The sequence below is a fragment of the Artibeus jamaicensis genome, unplaced genomic scaffold (genome assembly GCF_021234435.1).
Source record: "Artibeus jamaicensis isolate MK-2021 breed Jamaican fruit bat unplaced genomic scaffold, CSHL_Jam_final contig_482, whole genome shotgun sequence".
Lineage (NCBI taxonomy): Eukaryota > Metazoa > Chordata > Mammalia > Chiroptera > Phyllostomidae > Artibeus > Artibeus jamaicensis.
Window position 1 is genome coordinate 14,338,952 of NW_026521857.1, and position 26,665 is coordinate 14,365,616.

At 38.2% G+C, this 26,665-nt stretch overlaps 1 protein-coding gene and 1 pseudogene across 3 annotated transcripts in view; one reads left to right on the forward strand and one right to left on the reverse strand.

Moving 5' to 3' along the window:
* Positions 1 to 26,665, reverse strand: part of CCDC18 (coiled-coil domain containing 18) — a 126,720-nt gene that overhangs the window by 18,060 nt on the left and 81,995 nt on the right. For all 3 annotated transcript variants that reach the window (XM_037162041.2, XM_037162042.2, XM_053668272.1), the window contains 5 exons: positions 20,861 to 20,977; positions 19,538 to 19,681; positions 15,604 to 15,807; positions 13,245 to 13,382; positions 7,557 to 7,757 (listed from right to left, as the gene is read on the reverse strand). In XM_037162041.2, the coding sequence (XP_037017936.2) occupies positions 7,557 to 7,757; positions 13,245 to 13,382; positions 15,604 to 15,807; positions 19,538 to 19,681; positions 20,861 to 20,977 (804 nt within the window). The remainder of the gene's footprint in view (positions 1 to 7,556; positions 7,758 to 13,244; positions 13,383 to 15,603; positions 15,808 to 19,537; positions 19,682 to 20,860; positions 20,978 to 26,665) is intronic.
* LOC119061477 (PEST proteolytic signal-containing nuclear protein-like) lies at positions 9,769 to 10,392 on the forward strand (annotated as a pseudogene).

Here is a 26,665-nt window from a genome sequence, read left to right on the forward strand (position 1 = left end):
TGGATTTCCTGGAAGTCTACTTCCTTTGACAGATTGGGGAAGTTCTCCTTTATTGTTTGTTCAAACAAGTTTTCCACTTGTTGCTGTTCCTCTTCCCCCTCTGGTACCCCTATAAATTCAGATGTTGGAATGTTTAAAGATGTCCTGGAGGTTCCTAAGCCTCTACCTTTTTTGAATTCTTGTTTCTTCCTTCTTTTCTGTTTGGTTGTTTCTTTCCTCCTTCTGGTCCACTCCATTGATTTGAGTCCCAGTTTCCTTTTCATCACTATTGGTTTCCTGTGCATTTTCCTTCATTTCACTTAGTGTAGCCTTCATTTTTTCATCTAATTCGTGACCAAAATCAACCAGTTCTGTGATCATCCTGATCACCTGTGTTTTGAACTGTACATCTGTTAGGTTGACTATCTCTTTGTTGCTCAGTTGTATTTCTTGTGGAGCTTTGATCTGTTCTTCCATTTGAGCCAATTATTTTTGTCTTGTAGCGCCTGTTACATAGTGAGAGGCGGAGCTTTAGGTGTTCACCAGGGTGGGGCAACCCAGTTGCTGGGTTGTGACACTGTATGTTGGGGCGGAGTCCCAGAGGGTACAAGGGCACTTGCTCCGCTTACTGTCAAATTTCAGTCCTTTCCGCCACTTCCCGAAAGCTAACTGGGCCTTTCTGGTGCTGAGTCCCATGTGGGTGGGCTTGTGTATGTTCTACTGCCCTGTGGGTCTCTCCAATGAGTTTGGGAGTCTCTCTGTGCACCTCAACCCCCACAGGTATTTTCAATTCATGTTTTGGGGCTTTATTTCCTGGCGCTGGGACCCTGGGTTGCATGGTCTCTTGCTCCCCAGTTTTGCCTGGTTTATCTGCACACAAATGTGGGACCATCCAGTCAGCCAGCTGCCTTGCATGTAGTGCCTCACTTCACAATTGCCGCCTTGCTGGGTCTGCCCACTGCCACCCTGTGCCTGGGGTCTGGCCATCACCGCCTACATGCCTGGGGTGCCTTACACACTCAGTACCACCACTCTTTGTACCCCGACCCCTCTCTGTTCAGCTGCCCGACTCTGCCCTAACAGTCTGGATGAATGTGTTTATTTTAACTCCTTGGTTATCAACTTCCATACAGTTCAATTTTCTGTCAGTTCTGGTGTTTATTTTGTTTCTAAGTTGTTGTTGTGCTTATTTTGTTTGTGCGAGGAGGCACAGTGTGTCTACCTATACCTCCCTCTTGGCTGGAAGTCCCCTGATCATGGTGTATGATCTTTTTGACGAATTATTGTATTTGGTTTGCTAATATTTTGTTGAGGATTTGAGCATCTAAGTTCATCTAGGATGATGGTCTATTATTTTCTTTTTTTTGTAGTGTCTTTATCTGATTTTGGTATTAGGATAATGCTGGCCTCATAGAATGAGGAGCCTTCTCTCACCTTTAATTTTTTGAAATAGTTTGAGAAGCAAAGGTGCTAGTTTTTCTTGGAATGTTTGGTAAAATTCATCTAAATTCATCACTAAAATTCATCAGTTCCAGGGCTTTTTTTTCTTGGGAGTTTTTTGATTACTGCTTCAATTTCCCTAGCTGTAATCTTCCTATTCAGACTCTCTGATTGTTCTTGATTTAGCTTTGGAAGATTGTATGTTTCTAAGATTTTATCCATTGGTCCAGGTTGTCCAGTTTATTGGCATATAGTTGTTCATAATATTTCCTTATAGCCGGTTGTTTTTCTTTGGTGTCTGTCATTATTTCTCCTCTTCCATTTGTGACTGTATTCATTTGTGTCCTCTCTTTTTTCTTGATGAGTCTGGTTAAAGGTTTGTTAATCTTGTTAGCTTTTCAAAGAACCAGCTCTTGGGACTTCCGCCAAGATGGAGGCATAGGTAGATGTGCCCTGCCTTCTCACACAACCAAGTTTAGAGACAACTAAATATTAGCAACAGAAAACACAGCCAGAACACGGAAAATTGAACTTCTCGGAAGTCCGTTAACAACAAATTCTTCAGCCTGACCGGTAAGGGGCGAAAGCAGCAGCTGGTGAAGCAGGGTTGCACAGGAAACCTCAGTCAGAGGGACTCAGGTGTGGAATCCAGACGCGCGGAATCCAGGCGCAGGGTTGGACCTAGTGAGCGACCAAGTGAGCGACCAGGCGAGCGACCGTGGGGGAGACAGCGGGGTAGCGGGGCTGCGTGTTGACTGTGGTCGCGCATTTGTGCGCGGGTAGACAGGCGAGGGAGTGGGCAGTTGGACCGGGGCCCGACGGGTCCCAGAGGCAAGTGGCAGTGGAGGGTGCCGCCATTTCCCTGCTCTGACCCCACCTCCACATACAGCGTCATAACCCAGCGACTCTGAGTGGCCCGGCCCAGGTGAACCACCTAAGGTGCTGATCCTCACCCAGCTGGGAGAAACAGCAGAGGGGGTCGCCATTTCGCTGCTCTGACCATGCCCCCACATACAGCGTCACAACCCAGCGACCTGGGAGTCCAAGGCCCCGCTTCTCACACTTAAAGGGCCTGAACAGACCAAAAATGTTGCAAGAAAATCTCAAAGCCCCAGAGCCTATAGATTTAAGCGATGAAGAAATAGCAAAACTCTCAGACGCACAGTTTAAAACACTGGTCATCAGGATCCTCACAGAACTGGTTGATTATACCCACAAATTAGACAAATATATGAAGGTGAAACTAATTGAAATGAATGGAATTGCACAGGACACCAATAGCAATGAAAAGAAAACTGGGACTCAAATCAATGGAGTGGACCAGAAGAATGCAAATAATGGCCAAACAGAAAAGAGTCAAGAAGCAAGAATTCAAAGAAATGAGGAGAGTCTTAGGAACCTCCAGGACATCTTTAAACGCTCCAACATCCGAATTATAGGGGTACCAGAAGGGGGAAAGGCACAGCCACTAGTGGAAAACTTCTTTGAACAAATAATAAAGGAGAATTTCCCCAATCTGGCAACGGAAATAGACTTCTAGGAAATCCAGGAAGCCCAGAGAGTCCCAAAGAAGTTGGACCTAAGAAGGAACACACCAAGGCACATCATAATTACATTAGCCAAAATTAAAATGAAGGAGAGAATCCTAGAAGCAGCAAGAGCTAAGGGGACAGTCACCTACAAAGGAGTCCCCATCAGACTGTCAGCGGATTTCTCAAAAGAGACCTTACAGGCAAGAAGGGACTGGAAAGAGGTATTCCAAGTCATGAAATCCAAAGACCTATAACCAAGAGTGCTCTATCCAGCAAAACTTTCATTTAGAATGGAAGGACAGATAAGGTGCTTCTCAGATAAGGTCAAATTCAAGGAGTTCATCATCACCAAACCCTTATTATATGAAATGTTAAAGGGACTTATCTAAGAAAAGAGTTAAAGAAACATGAACAGTGAAAGGACAACAAACTCACAGTTATTAACAACCACACCTAAAACGAAAGCAAACTAAAAGGACAGCTAGATCAGGAGTGGAAACATAGAAATGAAGATCTCAAGGAGGGTTAGCAACAGTGGAGTGGGAGGAGGAGAAGGGGGGAGAAGGTACAGAAAATAAGTAGCATAGACAGTAGATAGAAAATAGTGGGGGGGCAAGAATAGCATGGGAAATATAGAATCTAAAGGACTTGAGACACATGGTCATAAACTAAAGGGGGGGTAATGGTGGGGATGGGGGGTAGGGTGGAGGGGAATGAAAAAGGGAATAGAACAACTGTAACAACATAATCAATACAAAAATTAAAAAAAAAAAGAACCAGCTCTTGGGTTCATTGATTTTTTTTTTTTAAGATTTACCTATTCATTTTTAGAGGAGAGAAATATTGAGGTGTGGTTGCCTCTCACATGCCCTGTATTGGGAACCTGGCTCGCAACCCAGGGATGTGCCTTGATTGGGAATTAAACTGGTGACCCTTTGGTTCCCAGCCTGTGCTCAATCCCCTGAGCTACACCAGCCAGAGCTCACTGATCTTTTATGTCATTTTTTTAGACACTATCTCATTTATTTTTGCTCTGATCTTCCTTCATTCTACTGACTTTGGGTTTTGTTTGTTCTTTTTCAAGTTCCTTTAAGAGTAAATTTAGATTGTTTATTTGATCTTTTTGTTTATGTTTGTCTGTTTTTTTTGTGTTTGTGTGTTTTTTTTTTTTGCTACAGTCCTGTAATGCTATGAACTTCCCTCTTACTATTGCTTTACCTGTGTCACACAGATTTTGGATTGTCCTGTCCTCATTTTCATTTGTTTGAAGGTACCTTTGATTTCTTCCTTGATCTCTTTGTTAACCCATTCATTGTATAATAACATGTTCCATGTCTTTGCATGTTTTTCAGTGTTCTTGTGACTTATTTTTAGTTTCATAACATTGTAGTCAGAGAGGATGCTTCATATAATTTCAATCTTCTTAAATTTATTGAGACTTGTTTTGTGTCCTAACATGTGGTCTATCCTAGAAAATGTTCCACGTGCACTTGAAGCATATGTACATTCTGCTGCTTTAGAATGAAATGCTCTGAAGATATCAATTAAATCCATTTAATCTAATTTAAGGCTGCTGTCTCCTTGCTGATTTTCTGTTTGAAAGATCTATTCATTGAAGTCAATGGGGTGTTAAAATCCCCAACTATGACTGTATTTCTGTCAATCTCTCCATTTATGTCCATCAAGATTTGTTTTATATATTTAGGTGCTCCTATGTTACATGCATAAATGTTTAGTAGGGTTATATCTTCTTATTGAATTGTTCCCTTTTTCATTATGTAGTGTCCTTCTGTCTCTTACTATTGTCTTGGTTTTAAAGTCTGTTTTGTCACATATAAGTACTGCTACCATAGCTTTTTTCTTTTCCACTGCAATGAAATATCTTTTTCCATCCCTTTTAGTTTTTATCTTTCAATCTGAGATGGGTCTCCTGGAGGCAGTATATATATATATCTATATATGGGTTTGATTTTCTGCTACTGTATATGTTTTGGTTGTAGCATTTAAGCCATTTATTAAGGTGATTATTGATAGGTACATATGTAGTGCCATTTTGTTGCTAGGCTTTTTTCCCTCATCCCCCTCCCCCTAAAGCAGGCTCTTTAACATTTGTTACAGTACTAGTTTGGTGTTAACACGCTCCTAGCTTTTTCTTGTCTAGGAAGTCCCTTATTTCTCCTTCAATTTTTTTTTAAAGATTTTACTTATTTTTAGAGAAAGGGAAAGAGGAGAAAGAGAGGAAGAGAAACATCAATGTGTGGTTGCCTCTCATGTGTTCTCCACTGGGGACCTGGCCCACAACCCAGGAATGTGCCCTGACTGGGAATCGAACCAGTGACCCTTTGCTTCACAGTCTGGCACTCAATCCACTGAGCCACACCAGCCAGGGCCATCTCCTTTACTTTTCAATGATAGACTTGCTGGGTAAAGTAGCCTTGGTTGTAGGCCCTTACTTTTCACTACCTTAAATATTTCACGTCACTTTCTTTTGGCCCGAAACGTTTCCTTTGAGAGATCAGAGAGTTTGTGTTCCGTTGTATGTAATTACCTGTTTTTCTCTTGCAGCTTTTAGGATTCTCTCCTTTTCTTTATGGCTTGTCATTTTTCTGTATTTTGCCATGTATACTGCATAATTTTTTCACCCAAATTTTTGAGGGAAAAATAAGGATTTGCATTATTCATAGGCATAATCCATGTATAATGCACACAAAACATGGGTGCTCATTATACACAGCAAAATACAGTAATTATGATGCATCTCAGTGTAGTCCTCTTTGGGTCCTACTTGTTTGGGACTCTCTGAGCTTCCTGGACTTGTGTTTCTCTTTCCTTTACCAGATTAGGGAAGTTTTCAGTCATTATTCCTTTAAATAGGTTTTCAATCCCTTTCTCACTCTTATCCTTCTGATATTCCCATGATGCAGATGTTGTTATACTTCATGTTGTCCAAAATGTTTCTTAAGCTGTCATTTTTTAAAATTCTTTTTTCTTTTTGCTGCTCTGCCTGTGTGTTTTGTCATGCCTTGTCTTCCAAATTACTGATTCAATCCTCTGCTTCATTTAACCTACTGTTTATTCATTCCAGTGTATTATTTATTTCAGCCATTGCATTCTTTATTTCTGAGTGGTCTTTTTTTATGGTTTCTATGTTTTTTTTCAAGCTGTTGAGTATCCTTATAATCATTACTCTAAACTCTCTATCTGATAAAATGCTTACCTCAATTTCATCTAGTTCTTTTTGGGAATTCTCTTGTTCTTTCATTTGGGGGTCTGTTTCTTTGCCTTCACGTTTTGGCTACTTTATGTCTTCCACATAAAATAGCCAAACATTAGTTTAACAACTAATCAGTGATGTAGCCTCAGGCTGTAATTAGCAGCCTGGCATAAACTCCACAGGGTAGGGGAGAGTAATTCCTGCAGGTGGGGTATTGCTTCCCCTCAAGCTGATGTCACTTCGAAGGGGAGTGCTCTGCCTGAGGAAGATGGCTTCTGCACACAGATCCTGGCTGGTGTTCCTTCAGCTCTCTCCCCCAAGCCACTAACCCTAGACTCTCAAGTGTCTCCAGTCTACTCTGCACTCCCTCTGCCTGGGCCCAGGGTAAGTGGCTGTAAACAAAATTTTGTTTGTTGGCCCTTTAAGAGGCTCTCTATATCTCCAGCAGTCTCTCCTTGGCAAATAGAACTCTGCTGCTCTTCACAGCTGCATGTTATCTGGGTTCCCTTCTGGCTCTGGTGCTATAGGCTGGGGAGCCCAGATTAGGGTACAGACCCCACGGTTCTCCTGGGGGAACCCCCTGGCCACTGAAATATCACTGTGGAACTCCAGGTGCCACCCATGGAAGTCCAACCAACCCTCTCCCACCACCACCTCTACATTCTTTACCAATCTCTTTGTGGTTAAGTGGTTTCTTCCATCTCTCTGTGCTTATAAGTCTTCACTCTAGCTCAGGGGTGTCAAATTCATTTTCACCGGGAGCCATATCAGACTCGTGGTTGCCTTCAAAGGGCTGAATATAATTTTAGGACTGTGTAAATGTAACTACTCTTAAACTGGGAACAAGGAGCTCAGCACTGTGGCTGGGTAGAAACAAGGTGCTGGGCCAGATAAAACAAGGTGGAGAGCCAGATTTGGCTCCCGTGCCTTGTGTTTGCCACCTGTGCTCTAGCTAGTATTCAGCTGATTACTCAGGATTTCTCTACAATTTAGTTGTAATTCCAGATTGGTCTTGGGAGGAGGTTAGGGTAGCTTTCACTTATTCCTCCATCATCTTGGATCTCCCAAGTAATCCTCTTTTTTAGATCCCTGGGCAGCAACGCCACCCTCAAGAGAACATGTAATCTTGTTAACTATCCTGTAATGCAATCATAAAGTTTTCCATGTTGCTGTCTCCCACATTCAGGTAATCTTCCTTAATTTCCCTCCTTAATTCCAAATGTATAAAAGAAACTGCCAAGTATCATTCAGAAAAGCATTTATCTCAGTCTGTGGAGATTTTGCTTTCAGGCATGTCCTCTGTTTGGCTCAAATGAATCATAAAATTTTTCTACAGGTTTGGATATTCTTACATTGACATATACTTTATATACTTTTATATGTTTACTTACTTTAATAAGTAATGCTTCATTTGTAGCTTCAATTACTTCATTCCTGTCTTGGACTTGTTGATGCAAACTGCTTACAGTATCCTGAGCTTCTTCTAATTCTAATTTTGCCTTCTCTAACTGTTCATTTAGTTGCTGAACAGATGTCTTTTGAGAGTCAGCAGAAATCTTCCACTTTGCATGATTCTCTTGATGTGAGAGCATCTATATAGTCCCAAAATTGAAAAGAAAATAGAGTACATTGGTTTGAACATTCTACTACTTTTAACCTGTATTTAAATAAAAGTAAATTGTTTTTAAGTACAAACATCTGATTTTTCAACAAATAACATACTAGAGAAAAAAAAGGGAGAAGAAAATTATAGTCCTAAATTTACTTAAGAACAGTTAACCAGCCCTGGGTGGTGTGGCTAAGTGGACTGAATGATGGCCTGTGGACCAAAAAATTTCTGGTTCGATTCCTGGTCAGGGCGCATGCCTGGGTTGTGGGCCAGGTCCTCAGTTGTAGGCATGCAAGAGGCATGATTCATGTTTCTCTTGCATATTGATGTTTCTCTCCTTTCTCTCCTTCCTTTCCCCTATTTCTAAAATTAAACAAATAACAAATCTTAAAAGAAAAGAACAGTTAACCATATTCAATGGACCATTTCTGCATCCTGATTAGAACAAATCAAGTATAAAGACATTTTTGTGACAATTGGAGAAATTTGAACTATGACTAGGTAGTTGAGGATATTAAAGAATTACTGCCAATTTTTAGGTGTGATAATAATATTGTGGTTATGTTAAATAATCCTTATTTTTTATTCATTAGATTCCACATATAAGTGAGGTCAGATGGTATTTGTCTTTCTCTGACTGGCTTATTTCATTTGGCATAATAATTTCCAGGTCCATCCATGCTGCCACAAAAGTTAAGATTGCCTTCTTTTTTAATGGCCCAGTAGTATTCTATTGTGTAAATATACCACATCTTTTCTATCCACTCGTTTCCTGATGGCACTTGTAGGGATACATGTATTCTTTCAAATTAACATTTCAGGTTTCTTTGGATACACTGCAAGAAATGGGACTGCTGGTCAAAAGGCAGTTCAATTTTTATTTTTTAAGGAAAATCCATACTGTTTTCCATGGTGGCTCCACCAGCTTGCATTCCAATCAACAGTGCACAAGGGTTTCCTCTTCTTCATACCCTTGCCAGAACTTGTTTTACTGGTTTATTGATGACAGCCATTCTGACAGGTGTGAGATGATATCTCATTGTAATAACTCTTATCTTTTGGAGACAGTTACTGAAATGTTTACTGATGAAACAATGATATCAGGGATCTGCTTCAAAATATGTGATATGGGGAGGGGGATGAGTGAGGTTAAAGGTATAGGGACCACCACACTTTTCCCAGTTTCCTATGGCACTCTGGGTTTTATGCCCTAGTATCCTCATTAATTAGTAACAGCATCTCATTTCATTCTCAAATGTATTCTCTTTTAAAGAAACGGTCAATATACTTATCCAAAAGAAGCCAGAATTTATTTATTAAAAAATGTGTATTATTCTTACATGCTTAAACTTCAGTCATCTTCCAAGTACTCTCAATCTGATGCAATACACCAATCAAGACATTTTTTTTCCAGTGCTCAAAACAGTTTTTGAACTTATCAATTTTGATGCCTTTTAGTGCTGCTTGGTTTTTATTTCACCTGTTTCACATCAGCAAAACATTTCCCTCTGAGGACTTTTTTTCTCCAGGGAAACAAAAAATAGTTGCCTGGAACAAGACTGGGTGAATAGGGAGGGTAGGGCATGGGGTTCATGCTGTTTTTGGTCAAAAACTGCTGAAAACTCAGTGTGGTATGGGCAAGTATGCTCATAAATCATGCATCATGAAATAGGCAAATGAATTCAAAGGGTCTTCAAAAAAATTCATAGAAGCCAAACGCAGCCTCTCACCGCAGTGCCCGCTGGTACACTGATATGACAGGTTCCTAGAACACTCAAAGAGCCCACCCTCCAGAAGTTAATCCCGTGTTTCAGAGGGTTTCCGCTTGTAGATGAAATCATATTGGACAAGAGTTGTTAATTATTTAAGTTGAATAATAAAGATGGGAGGATTTACACTACTCTCTCTACTTTTGAATATGTTTAGAATTTTCCACAATAAAAAGTTTTAAAAAATCTTTTTCATAAAAAATCAGTTTTGCAGCAGCAGGGAAAATGGCGGACAGGAATGCGGGAGAGGAGAGGCCTGAGAAGCTGCAGCGAACTGGAGCCGCTGGAGGACCTAAGGAAGAAGTAGAAAAACCTGCGAAAACTAAGACTGTTTCTTCCAGTAACGGAAGGGGAAGTTCCAGTCGCAGAGCTGAGAAGTGATCAGCTGAAGAAGAAGCTGCAGACCTCCCAACAAAGCCTACAAAGGTCTCCAAGTTTGGATTTGCCATAGGTAGTCAGACGACAAAGAAAGCCTCAGCCATACCCATCAAACTTGGATCAAGTAAACCTAAAGAAACTGTTTTAACTCTTACTCCAAAAACCCTTTCAGTAGCAGCAGCTTTTAATGAAGATGAATATAGCGAACCAGAGGAAATGCCTCCAGAAGCAAAGATAAGGATGAAAAATATTGGAGGGATACACCAACATCAGCAGTACCAAACTCCTTTAATAAAGGAAAGCATGGGTTTTCTGATAACCAGAAGCTATGGGAACGAAATATAAAATCTCATCTTGGAAATGTCCATGACCAAGACAATTAAATGATATGTTTTGAAATTGAGGTGTGGGGTGGGTGTAAAGTTAAAAGGAACAGTTACCTTTTTAAAGAATGGTATAAGACTATCTTTGGAGCCGCTTTTTTTTTAAAGATTGAATGGTACACTAAGAAATGAGAATTTGAAAAAAAAATCAGTTTTGCAATTAAGTGACTTTTCTGACATTTCTGAAACCTATATTTTGAAAAATACTTTTTAAATTTATTGATCCTTTTTTCTATTACTTTAATGACATAGTCTCTCATTTTTATATTCAAACAATATACATACTTCAAGTACCAATGAGAAAAACATTGCTTTTTTTTTAGCATACAGGTATTTATGAAACAAAAATTTGAAATTTGTGCTGCCTGTCACTACCAGAACTAATAAGTAGAGACAAGGATTGAGTCTTTATGGGTGCTTTATTCAGATGCTGGTGATCTGAGAAGACAGCAAGCTCTATACACTGAAATTCATTTCAGTCAACCTTTTTTATAGCTATAAAAAGTGGTCAGACCTGGAAAAGTTGAATATCCTACACCATCTGTCTAAGAGTCCTGTCCAAAGACAAAAAATTGCAGGAGTTTCTTGAATAAAGATCAAGCATTATTATTCATATGACAGAGAAGACATCTTTAGATGTCTTTCTTAAGAACTTCAGAATATTCCCTGTATGATTTTATAGGCTCTTTGTGTTATCACTGATTTTAAAAAAAACACCTTGTTGCAGAGGCAGGAACTGGTTCTAGGAGTTTTACTGTCCAGCCATGGAAACGTGCTTCACAGTAGCCCTTGAGCCATTTAGTATATTCTTTACTGATAATTCTGGTCTTTCCAAGAGATCCAATGCACTATATGTAAAAACTATGAGTGTCTTTCTTTAAGGATCATTAAAAAAGTGTGTAAAGTCTTGGATAGTCTCTAAATGGGAGGTGATCCAATCTAATTGCAAATGCAAGGTAAAGAGATCACTGTACAGCTGGGAGACTTTTTCATCAAATGCTGCAACCCAGATCTCACTTCTCACACTGTGATACAAGTGCTGGTTTTTTTGAGGGAAGAGCTGTTTTTATTTTATTTATTTGTTTGTTTGTTTGTTTGTTTTCAGACAGAGGGGAAGGAAGAGCTCGAGAGAAACAGCAATATCTGGCTGCCTCCTGCATGCCCCCCACTCCGGACCCGGCCTGCAACCCAGACATGTGCCCTGACTAGGAATCGAACCGGTAACCCTGGTTCACAGGCCAGCACTCAATCTACTGAGCTACACCAGCCAGGGCAAGAGCTGTTTTTAGTATCTATTCAGAATGCCATACTGTTTGCATAATGTGAGGTCTCTCCCATTTACATCATGTTCCTATTTAGCGCTTTCATTCTTCTGTTGAACAAGTCTGACAACTGTTCCACCATAAAGCTTACAAGAATGGGCATTTTGGGCTTAGCCAGAAAAGTGCTGTACTGAGTAGCTTCACACTTGATGGGCCTTGACACCACTCCTAGTGGCTCCTGCACACATGCCTATGTTACATATTTTATGTCGTATATATAAATATTTGTACCAAATATTATACAGTAATACTAGAACCAATTTTTATATTTCATTTTATGTATTATCTGCTTATAAATAATTCCAGGTTGCTTATAAAACTAAAATTTTAAAAATGAATAATTAAAAATAAAAGTAGAATAGAGACTACATAAGTGTAATGAATAGTCACTAGCAGACACTTGGAATAGACTGATTATTACAAGTGATCACTAAGTTGAGCAGCTAATATCAATTAAATAATTATGCTGAATCCAATAGCACCACGTTTATCTTTAAAGACCAAAGGTTGTAATCTCTTAGATTCAGCTTGCAAATGTGTTTTGTATGGCAGATACCATGTTTTCAAATAGATCTGAATCTAAATACATATAAGCAAAGCATGGTGACCACATGCCCAACCAATCCTTCAAAAGATGTTATCAAACTCCCTTGAAAGATGTTTTATATAAATGTATTTATGAGCCTTGCCACATAGAAAAATGCTTTATTAGAACTTCATAAGTAGTTTACTTCACATAAATTTTAAACATTTTTAAAGGTATTATTTATTTATTTTTAGGCAGAAGGGAAGGGAGGGAGAAAGACAGAGAGAAACATCAATGTGCAGTTGTCTCTTCCATGCTCCCAACTGGGGACCTGGTCCACAACCCAGGCATGTGCCCTGACTAAACCAGCCACCTTTCATTTTGCAGACTGGCACTCAATCCACTGAGACACACCAGCCAGGATTGATCTTATACATAAATTTTATATAACATCTTCAGATATAGTTTTTAAAAATATAAGAAATACTATTCTACTTGATTACACTGCCCATTTCTATAAAGGCCCACACATACTAATAGATAAAAAGCAGAGTATCAGTTTCTGGTATTGCCTCACTCTCTCTAAGTTAATATCAGAACAAATGCTGGAAATTAAAAAGCATTATAGATTCACATCACACATCACATGAAAATACTTATACTGGATTTTAAATACTCCAGTTAGTTATGGCAAGTACTATTTTATTGTCAATAAAGATGATGATGAACTACATTTTGGTATAATAACTTAAATTATATTAATTCATGTAATTCTCTGTAATGTAATCTCTCATGTAATGATACCTATGAGATAGGTATCATTATTACATCCATTTTAGACAGAGATGTTAATTGCCCAAAGTCACATAGGAGCTAACTGATGAGCTGAGATTTGTAACCAAGCTGCCTGGGCTCAAGAATTCAAGCTCTTAACCCACAGTATATAGTTCACTGGATGTGAAGTAAAAGTTAGATGTGTAGGCTATGAGAAATAAAAACCACAATGTTATTCTATTATGAACACTGAAAACCTAGATTTATACTCAACCCATTTCAGCAGGGAGTAATGGTAGAAATTAAAAGTGTTTTTACCTCTAGATGATAAGCTTCTTTGAGGGATTCTACCTCTGCTGACAATTTCTTGATTTCTGCTTGCATTCTTGCTTCTAAATGAGCTTCACGTAGTTGAGAAGCCCCCAATTCTTCAACTAAATGGTTTCCATGAGCTTCCTTAAAAATTACATATTAAGTAAAGAATATGTAATTTATTTATTTGGTTACTACAGACAAGCCAATCTACTATATTTATGAAAGTACTCTAATCTTTACTGCATTATAAAGATTTATATACTAAGTTAACTTTTTAAAGGTACACTTTATATTGGTTTATTGTTTGTTACTTTAAGTTCATTGATCAATGCTTTCTGTAAAACAAACTAATAACCACAGTATACTGAACTTTGGCAGATAATAGTCTACTTTTAGGTATGCCCACACAACTTTGTTTATCAGAAATGCTATTTGCTTATCAAGAGTCATTTGTGTATTTATCCAAACCTATTTATGCTAATTGTGCTTGTGAATATAATGTCACTTTATCATACATTATGAACAATGATGAAATATGCAAGCAAAAGGAAGGTTTATATGAAAACTAAGTTATATGCTTTGAAACTACTCATAAATAAATCACAAACTGTTGCTATTCATAAAGAAGCAGTTAAGATAGTTGTAAAATGACAGGAAACCTAAAAAATATAAGAGATATACTGATTTTCAAATGTTTTGTAATTCTTCCACTATGTTTTTTTTTGATATCTAATTTATTTTAATTTTTCAATTAGCATTGACATTCAATCTTATTTTACTTAGTTTCAGATATATAGCATAGTGGTTAGACATTTATATAATTTACAAAGTGATCCTTCCAGTAATTCTAATACCCACCTAGTACTATACATAATTATTACATTATTATTATTGACCATAAAACCTATGCTGTACTTTATATTCCTGTGACTATTTTGGAACTACCAATCTGTACTTCTTAACCCCTTCACCTTTTCACCCAGCCCCCCAACACCCTTCCCATCTGGCAACTATCAGATTGTTCTCTGTATCTATGTGTCTCTTTTTGTTTTGTTTGCTCATTTATTTTGTTCTTTAGAATCCATATATAAGTAAAATCATATGGTATTTGTCTTTCTTTGTCTCTTCTTCAACTTTAAAGACACCACAATTGAAAACTATAGATGATGGATATGAGTACGGTTTGTTTAAGAAAGATCAGGCAGAATTCTAATCTGAATAACCCTACCCATACACAAAGAACCAAGACTGGTCCCACATTAAAAGATTAACTACAAATTTAATCTTAGAGTTTTGGGGTTAAAATAATATTTTAATAGTAATTTTCAATAATATCCCACATTCACTCATTTTTTGATTAATTGAGCTTATCAGATAAAATCAACTCTACTATACTTAGATACCATTGATAAGGACAGAAATGAGATGGAAGTACATAGTGTCTCTTCTCCTGGTAGACTCCCAAATGTTTTATTAATGTAATAAAAATTCCCTAAATATTCTTTATTAGACTAACCACCCAGAATGTGAATTATAAAACATTGTTAGGTTAATCAAAATTAAACATAAAAATACTTTAACTCTATTCCTATACTGAATTAGTAACCATAATAAAAAGCATACACCAAAAAACCCCACAAGAACTTTTCTAAAACACCAATAAATATACTTTTTCAAAGTCTGAGTAATCAATCCAAGTATACCAATTCCAATATTTTAAGCCAAGTTATTTACCTTATACCAAATGTTGTGCAAATAAAATATATAAATCTATCTATCTATCTATCTATCTATCTATCTATTTATTGTCATTGTTGTTCAAGTACATTTTTTCCATTTTCCTTCCACCACTCTCTCCTGTCCCTGCCCTTAAAATTTATATTAGTGCTCTTGCTTTTTAAAAACACCATACCTCCCCAAGTTTTCTGGACTACATGTTTCATAATAGTCATAAATTTAAATCACCAGTTTTCATTTATATGAGTGCCTACAAATGTAAAAACTCTCACCAAAAAAAGATTTATTAGCTTTATTTTTTCCTTCACAGTGATAGCTTAAACTCACCTAAAAAGTCTAGAAGTGTTTTATCATTCAATTTATTAAAAATTAATTATATTGGCCAAAACTCAGTTCTGAGGAACTTCCTAGCTACATTACAAAGCTATGCTACATATAACACATTTTATTCTCTTTATATAAAACTTACCACTTTGACCATTTTTAAGTGTATACTTTAGTAGCATTAAATACATTCACATTGTTGTGCGACACTGACTTTTACAAGAACAATATTCTACAGTTCAAAAAATGGTAAAATTTTTAAGATTTTCAATGAGGTAAAATTATTTAAAATAGAGATTACCTTCTCTTTAAAGAGTTGCTTTATTTCCTCCAGTTCACTTGAAAGCCTTTCTATTTCTCTCTGTGCTTGGATTTGTTGGCGATGAGCCTCCACCAATTCGGTATGAGAGCTCTGCATCTGCTCCCGGGTTAGCCTCAATTCTTGCTCCAAATCTATGGCCCCCTTATATTGAGTTGCAATGTATTGTTCCTGCTCTTTGATAACCTGAAATACACAAGATATCTGTAAGTTTAGAAATGAAATGATACAGATGACCAATATCTTATTTTGATTGTTTTAATAAGTGACTTCGCTCCTCCCAACTAAATCTATAAAATTTAATAGACAATAAATATGGTACACTGTGAAACTGATATCCAGAAAATGTTTTTTTTACTTTTTTAATGACAAGAAAATAAATGTACTATAATAAATCTGGGATTCACTGGTATATTTTGCATAACTTTAATATGCAAGCTGTATAATCCTTTATTATTATGAATATCACATGACAGAACATACAATATAAAGAGAAAAAAGTTAATATTTGATTATCCATATCAAATACAGGAAATATATTAGCATGAATAATCAAAACTCACCGTTAATTCACACAGCTGGGTTAAGATTATGACCTTTCTTCCTGTGAGGTAAAATGTGTCACCGAGACTGCTATTCTTTCTGAAATACTTTTATTTTACTCAGTTAAGTCCCTATTATTGTTTTAATCAGTGAAAAGTTAGTTCTAAATTAGCTTGATATGGCGGGAAGTAATGACATTTGATTTTAGGACTGATAAGAAGGAAAGAAACCTGCACAAATCACTAGGACCCTGATGTCTGGAATGGGGGCCCATCGTCCAACTCTGTTGTATGTCAATATAAATCCCTTGTTAGGGAACACTAAATGACTGAGCCAGTAATAATGTCTTTCCCCAATGGAGCCCAAACTTGTTCTCAGAGACCCTGCTTAATTTATTTATTTTTCTTTTTTTTTTAACTTTTTTATTGATTATGCCATTACATTTGTTCTATTCCCCCCTCCATTCCCCTCCACCCTGCATACCCCTCCCCCACCATTTCCCCCTTTAGTTCATGAACATGTGTCTCAAATTCTTTAGATTCTGTATTTCCCATACTATTCTTACCCTCCCCCTATCTATTTTCTATCTACTGTCTATGCTACTTATTTTCTGTATCTTCTGCCCCCTTCTCCTCCTCCCACTCCTCTATTGCTAACCCCCCATGTGATCTTCATTTCTATGGTTCTGCTCCTGATCTAGCTGTCCTTTTAGTTTGATTTTGTTTTAGGTGTGGTTCTTCATAACTGTGAGTTTGCTGTCCTTTCACTGTTCATCTTTTTTATCTTCTTTTCCTTAGGTAAGTCCCTTTAACGTTTCATATAATAAGGGTTTGGTGATGATGAACTTCTTGAATTTGATCTTATCTGAGAAGCACTTTATCTGTCCTTCCATTCTAAATGAAAACTTTGCTGGATAGAGCAATCTTGGTTGTAGGTCTTTGGTTTTCATGACTTGGAATACTTCTTTCCAGCCCCTTCTTGCCTGGAAGGTCTCTTTCGAGAAATCAGCTGACTGATGGGAACTCCTTTGTAGGTGACTGTCCCCTTAGCTCTTGCTGCTTCTAGGATTCTCTCCTTCATTTTAATCTTGGCTAATGTAATGATGATGTGCCTTGGTGTGTTTCTTCTTGGGTCCAACTTCTTTGGGACTCTCTGAGCTTCCTGGATTTCCTGGAAGTCTATTTCCTCTGCCAGAATGGGGAAGTTCTCTTTTATTATTTGTTCAAATAAGGTTTCCACTCATGACTGTTTCTCTTCCCCTTCTGGTACCCCTATAATTCGAATGTTGGAGAGTTTAAAGATGTCCTGGAGGTTCCTAAGCTTCTCCTCATTTTTTTGAATTCTTGTTTCTTCATTCTTTTCTGTTTGATCATTTTTTTCTTCCTTCTGGTCCACTCCATTGATTTGAGTCCCAATCTCCTTTCCATTACTATTGGTTTCCTTTGTATTACCATTCATTTCAATTAGTTTAGCTTCCATATGTTTCTCTAATTTGTGACTAAAATCAACCAGTTCTGTAAGGATCCTGATAACCAGTGTTTTGAACTGTGCATCTGAAAGATTGGCTATTTCTTCATCGCTTAGATCGATCGGTTCTGGGGCTCTGAGTCAAAAATAGAGCCATTTTTGGTCTATTCACGCTGTTAAGTAAGCGGAGCGAAGCCTTAATTGTTTACCAGGACAGGGCAACCCAGGTCGCTGGTTTGTGACGCTGTGTGTGGGTGCGTGGTCAGAGAGGGAGCAATGGCGGTCCTCTCCGCTAGCCCAGTCCGTCCAGTCACACCACTCGCCCCGGGCCTGTTTATCCGATCGGAATTGTGCGAGCCTGCTGTCCCGCGAAGGCTCCCCTCCTCACTGGTTTATCTGCACGCAGATGTGCAACCGACCGTAGACAGCCTGCCACGCCTCTTCCCTGTGTGCTCCCGTAGCTAGCCCACGATCTGTGCCTTCGGCTGCTCGCGCACCACCCATTCGCGCACCACCCGTTCGGGGATTTTTTCTTGCCAACCTGCTCCACTGCTGGCTTCACTCCTCTTACCGGTTTAGCTGAGCATTTAGTCTTTGGACTCCGTATTGTCGATTTTCTGTGTGGCTTGGTTGTGTTTATTGTTGTTAAAAATAGTTGTTCTTAGATTTGGTTGTGCACAGAGGCAAGGTGGTTCCACCTACACCTCCATCTTGGCGGAAGTCCACCCTGCTTAATTTAGTAGTAATTCAACTAATATTTATTCATGCTTACTATGGGATATGTACCATTATAGGTGTTGATACAAGAGTGAACACAGGAGACAAAGTGGCCCCCTGTTATGGATTTTAGTGTACTGGAATTGGTTAATCAGTTAGTCAAATACAATAAAGAGCAATAGTCTGGGCTGGTGTAGCTCAGTGGATTGAGCATGGGCCTGTGAAGCAAAGGGTCATCAGTTTGATTCCTAGTCAGGACACATGCCTAGGTTGCAGGACAGGTCCTCAGTAGGGGACACATGAGAGGCAACCACACATTGATGTTTCTCTCCCACTCTTTCTCCTTCCCTTCCCCTCTCTCTATAAATAAATTAAAATTTTTTAAATAACAATTAAAAAATAATAATATAGGGTCCAGCACAGATAATGCTTCTTTTTTATACATAAAAATCTTTTATTGCAAAACCATATGCAAACATATAATTCTTTAACATAAAAATATCAGACTAAAGCACACCATATGACATTTTAGATGAAATGTTCAAATTGCTGTCCATCTCATGTGAGACGTTCATGTACCCTACTAACACTCTCAGGGACATTACTTCTGCTGAACCTGTATAAAGTCTTAAAGTTGAATACGGTATTTAAAAGCAAGAGAAAGTACAACCACAAGAACTCTTACAAGCAATTTCAGTTTTGTTTTTTTTAAAGATCCATTTATTTATTTCTAAAAAGAGGGGAAGTGAGGGAGGGAAAGAAACATCGATGTGAAAGAGAAACATCGATTAGCTGCTGCCTGCATGCCCCCAACCTAGAACCTGGCCCACAACCAAAGAATGCGCCCTGACCAGCAAACTGGAGACCTTTTAGTTCATGGGACAACACCCAACTCCTAAGCTACACCAGTCAGGGCAGGAATTTTAGTTTTTTAAAAGCAAGTGGATAAAATGGGTTCACAACTCAATACACAAGCAAACTGATAATTATTCATCTGGCAACTCACTAGAATGTCATAATAAAATATTTAATAAGATCAAAGAAACTAGTATCAGGCCCAAATAATTAGGCTAAAATATTTATGACAAAGTTTCTGTATACCAAAACCAAGCAATTTAAAATATAAATATTTATATCACTTTCCAGATCACGTACTACATGTTTCTTAGAAGGAAAATAATTTGCTCACACTTTCCATTTCTTCCATCTTTTGTTGTGCTCTTTCAGTTTCCTTTTTCAGTTGACTGATCTCCTGGTCATTTTGTAGTGTTATAAATTCTTTTTCTCGGAGCTGTTCTTTGGCATTTTGCAATTTTTCATTCAAACTTTCAATCTGAGTTTTAAACAGAACAATATTAATGTAACTAAATATAAAAACATTTTTAAGACAACTGCAATTTAGATATAAATGTCAGAACGCTTGTGCCTAATAAGATGCTTATATATATACCTAACTATGCTAAAAGAGATGATGGTTTCAATCATATTTGTATAACAAAAAAAATTAGGGTACATTAAAATGGCAAATGTTACATGGCCTTAAAAAATTTATAGGTAGTATGTGCATGAGGTAAAAAATATGGTTAGTGAAAAAGTCCACTTTGCACTGTGTTCCTTCCTTCACCACAACCAGTTAACAGAATTACCTGCAAATTCTTTCAGACATGTTTTATACATATTCACACATGCCCACATTATAAATCTGTAGACACAATGACCCAAGTAAAAGTACATTTAAAATAACACTAAGAGGGTAGTCGACAAGGGCTAGGGGATGAGGGAAATATTGAACTGTAGGTCATAGGGTCCAAAATTGCAGTTATGCAAGATGAATAAATTCTGTAGATCTAATATAAAGCATTTTGACTATAGTTAATAATATTGTATAGCATACTTGAGATTTGCTAAGATAACACATCTTAAGTCTTGTCACCAAAATAAAAACAAAGAAACCTAAGTGAGGTGAAGATATGTTAATTAGCTTGATTGTGTAATTATTTCACAATGTGTGTATATATATATATATATATATATATATATATATATATATATATCAAACATGTTTCACACCTTAAATATATGCAATTTTTGAAAGATTTTATTTATTTTTAGATAGAGGGGAAGGGAGAAAGAAAAAGAGGGAGAGAAACATCGATGTGTGGTTGCCTCTGATAGGTGCCCAACCAAGTACTCAGCCCCACAACCCAGGCATGTGCCCTGACTGAGAATTGAACCAGCAACAATTTGGTTTGTAGGCCAGTACTAGTTCATAGGCCAGAACTCAATTTACTGAGCCACACCAGCCACGGCTATATGTGCAATTTTTATTTGTCAGTAATACCTCAATAACACTGGGGGAAAATATTAAGAGGAGAAAAAGAAACATAAAGTAACATGTACAAAATAATTACAATTTTTCTTATATTCAGTCTATTAAAAAGCCATGTTATATGAATAATGAATGCTTAAAGAATTTTTAAAAAAATTAAAATATGTAATTTTTATAATTTACCTGTTTGTTGCATTCTTTAACTTCCAATTCTGATTTTTCCAGGGTACCCTCTAATTTAATTATTTTCTGTTCCATTTCTCCTCTGTGCTCACGAATAGTCATATCCAAATGTGTAACCTAAATACAAAAGTAACATTAAACTATCATTCAATTTTATTCTAATGTGAAAAATTGTGTGCTTTGAATGTTTTAGAATTATTTATAGAGACTTCTGGCCAAGATGAAGGCATAGGCGGAAATACTGTGCCTCCTCGCACAACCAAATTTAAGGACAACAAAGACTTAGAAACAAAACACAACCAGAGCGGACAGAAAATTGAACTGCACCAAAGTCCGATAACAACAAGCCATTCATCCAGACCGGTAAGAGGGGTGGAGTCAGCGGCCTGTGAAGAGGGGTCTCAGCAGGAAAAAGTAGTGGTTGGCACACCCGGGCATGGGGAGGAAATGAGCAAACCCAACCCAGTGAGGTGCACAAGGCCTCTGACTGTGAATACACATTCGCGTGCAGATAAATCAGGCAAAAACGAGCAGTAAGAAAGACCGCGAAACCCAGGAACAGGAAATAAAGCCTAAAAGCACCGATTGAAAAAACTTGCGAGGAATGGGGTGCCAGGAGAGACTCCCAGCCTCACAGGAGAGTTGGTTAGAGAGACCCACAGGGTCCTAGAATGTTCACAAGCCCACCAACCCGGAAACCAGCACCAGAAGAGCCCAATTTGCTTGTGAGAAGTGGAAGAGGGGACCAAAATTCAAGAGAGAGCAGAGCAAGCACTATTGTTCCCTTTCTGACCCCACCCCCACATAGAGCATCACAACCCAGAAACTGGGTTGACCTGCCCTGGTGAACACCTAAGGCTCTGCCGCTTACTATGTAACAGGCACAACAAGACCCCCCCAAAAACATGGCTCAAATGGAAGAAAAGATCAAAGCACCAGAGCCAACCTAAGTGACCAAGAGCCAACCTATCAGATGCACAGTTCAAAACACTGGTGATCAGGATGCTCACAGAACTGGTTGATTTTAGTCACAATTTAGAGGAACAAATGAAGGCTACACTAAGTGAAATGAAGGAAAATGAACAGGGAACCACTAGTGATAGAAAGAAAACTAAGATTCAAATCAATGGACTGGACCAGAAGGAAGAAAGAAACAACCAAACACAATAGAAGGAAAAAACAAGAATTCAAAAAAAAATGAGGAGAGGCTTAGGAACCTCCAGGACATCTTTAAATGTTCCAACATCCAAATTATAGAGGCACCAGAAGGAGAAAAAGAAGAGCAACAAGTGAAAAACTTATTTGAATAAATAATAAAGAAGAACTTCCCCAGTCTGGCAAAAAAAATAGATTTCCAGGAAATCCAGGAAGCTCAGAGAGTCCCAAAGAAGGTGGACCCAAGAAGGAACACACCAAGGCACATCATCATTACATTAGCCAAAATTAAAATGAAGGAGAGAATCCTAGAAGCAGCAAGAGATAAGGGGACAGTCACCTACAAAGGAGTCCCCATCAGACCGTCAGCGGATTTCTCAAAAGAGACCTTACAGGTAAGAAGGGGCTGGAAAGAAGTATTCCAACTCATGAAATCCAAAGACCTACAACCCAGATTGCTCTATCCAGCAAAGCTTTCATGTAGAATGGAAGGACAGATAAAGTGCTTCTCAGATAAGGTCAAATTCAAGGAGTTCATCATCAGCGAGCCATTATTATATGAAATGTTAAAGGGACTTATCTAAGAAAAAGGATAAAAAAGATGAACAGTGAAAAGACAGCAAACTCACAGTTATTAACAACCATATCTAAAACAAAAGCAAACTAAGCAGACAGCTAGACCAGGAGTGGAGCCACAGAAATGGAGATGACATGGAGAGTTAGCAACAAGGGAGTGGGAGGAGGAGAAGGAGGGAGAAGGTACAGAGAATAAGTACCATAGATGGTGGGGAGAAAATACACAGGAAAAGGGTGAGAGTAATGTGGGAAATATAGACGCTAAAGAACTTATGACACATGGACATGAACTAAAAGGGGGAAAAGTGGGGGAAAGTGAGGGAGAGGGGATGTGGAGGAGAATGAAGGGGGGAATTGGGACAACTGTAATGGCATTATCAATGAATTATATTTTAAAAAAACACTGGTAATCAGGATGCTCACAGAATGGTTGAGTATGGTTGCAAAATGGAGGAAAAATTAAAGGCTATGCAGAGTGAAATGAAGAGAAAGGTAGAGAAAACCAACAGAGAAGGAAAGAAAACTGAGACTCAAATCAATGATTTGGAGTACTAGGAAAAAAATAAACATTCAACCAGAACAGAATGAAGAAACAAGAATTCCAAAAAATAAGGAGAGGCTTAGGAACCTATGGGACAACTTTAAACATTCCAATCTGAATCACAGAGGTGCCAGAAGGAGAAGAGAAAAAGCAAGAAATGGAAAACATTTGAAAAATAAATTTTGGAGAACTCCCCTAATCTGGCAAAGGAAATAGACTTCCAAGAAGTCCAGGAAGCTCAGAGAGTCCCAAAGAAGATGGATCCAAGGAAGCACACACCAAGGCATATCAAAGTTACATTATCCAAAATTAAAGATGAGAAAAGAATCTTAAAAGCAGCAAGAGAAAAGGAGTTCCCATCAGACTGTCAGCAGATTTCTCAAAAGAGACCTTACAGGCAAGAAGGGGCTGGAAAGAAGTATTCCAACTCATGAAATCCAAAGACCTACACCCAAAACTGATCTATCCAGCAAAACTTTCATTTAGAACGGAAAGGCAGATAAAGTGCTTCTCAGATAAGATCAAATTCAAGAAGTTCATCATCACCAAGCCCTTATTATATGAAATGTTAAAGGGACTTACCTAAGGAAAAGAAGATAAAAAAGATGAACAGTGAAAGGAAAGCAAACTCACAGTTATTAACAACCACACCTAAAACAAAAGCAAACTAAAAGGATAGCTAGATCAGGAGCAGAACCATAGAAATGAAGATCACATGGAGGGTTAGCAACAGGGGAGTGGGAGGAGGAGAAGGGGGGAGAAGGTACAGAAAATAAGTAGCATAAATGGTAGGTAGAAAATAGATAGGGGGGAGGGCAAGAATAATAGGGGAGATATAGAATCTAAAGAACTTGAGACACATGGTCATAAACTAAAGTGGGGGAATGGTGGGGGAGGGGGTGTGCAGAGTGGAGGGCAATGAAGGGGGAGAATAGAACAACTGTAATGGCATAATCAATAAAATATATTAAAAAATAAAAAATAAAATCAAAGGGCAGTAAAGTGCTTCTCATATTAAGTCAAGTTGAAGGAATTCATCATCCCTAAACCCTTATTATATGATATATTAATATTAAGGGGACTTATCTAAGAAAAAGATAATCCAAAATATGAACAGTAAAATGACAATAAACTCACAACTATCAACAACTCATGCTAAAAAAAACGCAAAACCCCAAAAAACAAACTAACCAAACAACTAGAATAAGAACAGAATCACAGAAATGGAGATCATAAGGAGGGTTATCGGTGGGGAGGAGGTGGGGGGAAAAGGTACAGGAAATAAGCATAAATGGTAGCTATTTTTATGCTATTAAATATACGTGCTATTTAATGGCGTAATATGTCTATTTTGTCTACAAAATAGACAGGGGGAGGCTAAGAATAGCAGAAAAAATGGAGAAGCCAAAGAACTTATATGTAAGCCCCATGGACATGAACTAAGTGGCAGGGATATGGGTGGGAGGATGGGTGCAGGGCAGAGGGGAAATAAAGAGAGAAGAAATGGGACATCTATAATAGCATAATCAATAAAATATATCTAAAAAAAGAATTATTTATAGTGGGTATAACTGAAACAAACTGAAATAATTATTAAAAATAAGAAAAGTAATTATTGTTTACCAATACTGGATCTTGAATCTCATATATATTATAGAAACTTAAACAAAAATTATGTTTATAAATGAAAAAATTATTTAGACTTCATTTTATGCCAGATAAAAGCAACTAAATACAATACAATATAAAAATTGTGAAATGCAGCAAAAGCAAATGCTTGGAGAAAATTAATAGCACTAAATGCATATATGAGAAAAGAAAAAAGATCTAAAATCAATCATCTAAACTTCTACCTTGGGAAACTAGAGAAAGAAGAGCAAATTAAACACAAAGTAAACAGAAGGAAAGAAATACTATTAATTAGAGCAGGAATCAGTGAAATTAAAATTAGGAAATCAATGGAGAAAAATCAACAAAATCAAAAGCTATTTCTTTGAAAAGATCAATAACATTGATAAGTAACTAGCCAAGCTAACTAAAAAAGAGAGAGACATAAACTGCTAATTCAGAAATGAAAAAGGAGTCATTATTATAAATCTCATAGACATTGAAAAAAAATAAAGGAATACTATTAACAACTCTCTATGAATTTAATAAAACTAGATGAAAAAAATTAACAACCTTACAGATGGCAATATAGGCAGACATGGCTTGTCTCTTCACACAACCACCTCAAAATTACAACTAAAATAGATAACAACCATCACTCAAGAATGTCAGAAATCAAGCTGAGAAGTCTAATAATTATGGAATTGAAGAAACCACACCCATCCAGGCTGGTAGGAGGGATGTGACACCAAACAGGCTGGGCCCACACCCATGTGGATAAAAACTGCGGAGAGATATCTCAGGAGTGAGGAGTCCCAGACCCATGCCAGGCACTCCAACCCAGGAATCTAGGGCCAGGGAGATAAGTCCCACAACTTCTGGCTGCAAAAACCAGCAGGGATTGAGTAGGTGAAGAAGGGTACCCTAAGTAGTTCCTCTTAAGGAACGCACAATGGACTCACCTACTCAACTCACTTCCTCTGAGCTCCAGGGTGGTAGCTTAAAGAGCACCAGTTGTATTCAGGGAGAGACTGAAGTGTCTGGCACTGGGGCGAGCAGAGGCCATTGTCTCTTTGCTGAGCCCTCCCTGCACAAAGCTGGTAGCTGGCACCACATCTGAGACTCCGTCAAACTGGCTAACACTGTGTGACCCACCTTGGAGACCCACAGAGGCTCTAGCCCACCCAACTTATGGGCAAACCCAAGCTACTTTTCCATAAAAATAGCTGGTCTTGGCTCCTAAATTCTATCAAACAAGAAATAGCTGGCTTTTGTGAGCCCTAGCAGCAGCCAGATTAGAGTCACAGCTTGGCTTCACCTGGGAATCTCCAAGCCTAGCACAAGCAGCAGCCATCTCAGATTGCTTCTCATGCAGAGTGTCCTGGGAAAAACACAGGTGGAGTCAGACCTTGGTCTGTACCACCTGAAAACCCCAAGGCCAATGCACCCAGTGAACAACTACAGACCACATTGGAGCACCACAACCCTGCCCCTGCACAACTGATCCTTCACAGAGGGTGGGGGTTGGTCATCAGTAGTCACAGCTAGTCCTTGCAGCTGACTGGCCTAGGTAAATCTCTCCCATTGGCCTGCCAACAGCAACCAAGGCTCCAGTACAAGAGGAGGGTATACTCACCCCACAAAAAAGATGCACCTCAAGTACCCAGCTTGGGTGACAGGAGAGGCTGTGCCACTGGACCCTACAGGACACCTACTACGTTAGGCCACACTAGCAAGACACAGAGTCAAAAAAGCTCTACCTAACACATATAAACAAACACAGGCAGGCTGCCAAAATGAGGGGACAAAGAAACATGGCCCAAATGAAAGAACATATGAAAACTCCAGAAAAAGAGGTAAACAAAATGGAGATAAGCAATCTAGCATATGCACAGTTCAAGACACTGGTATAAGGATGTTAAAGG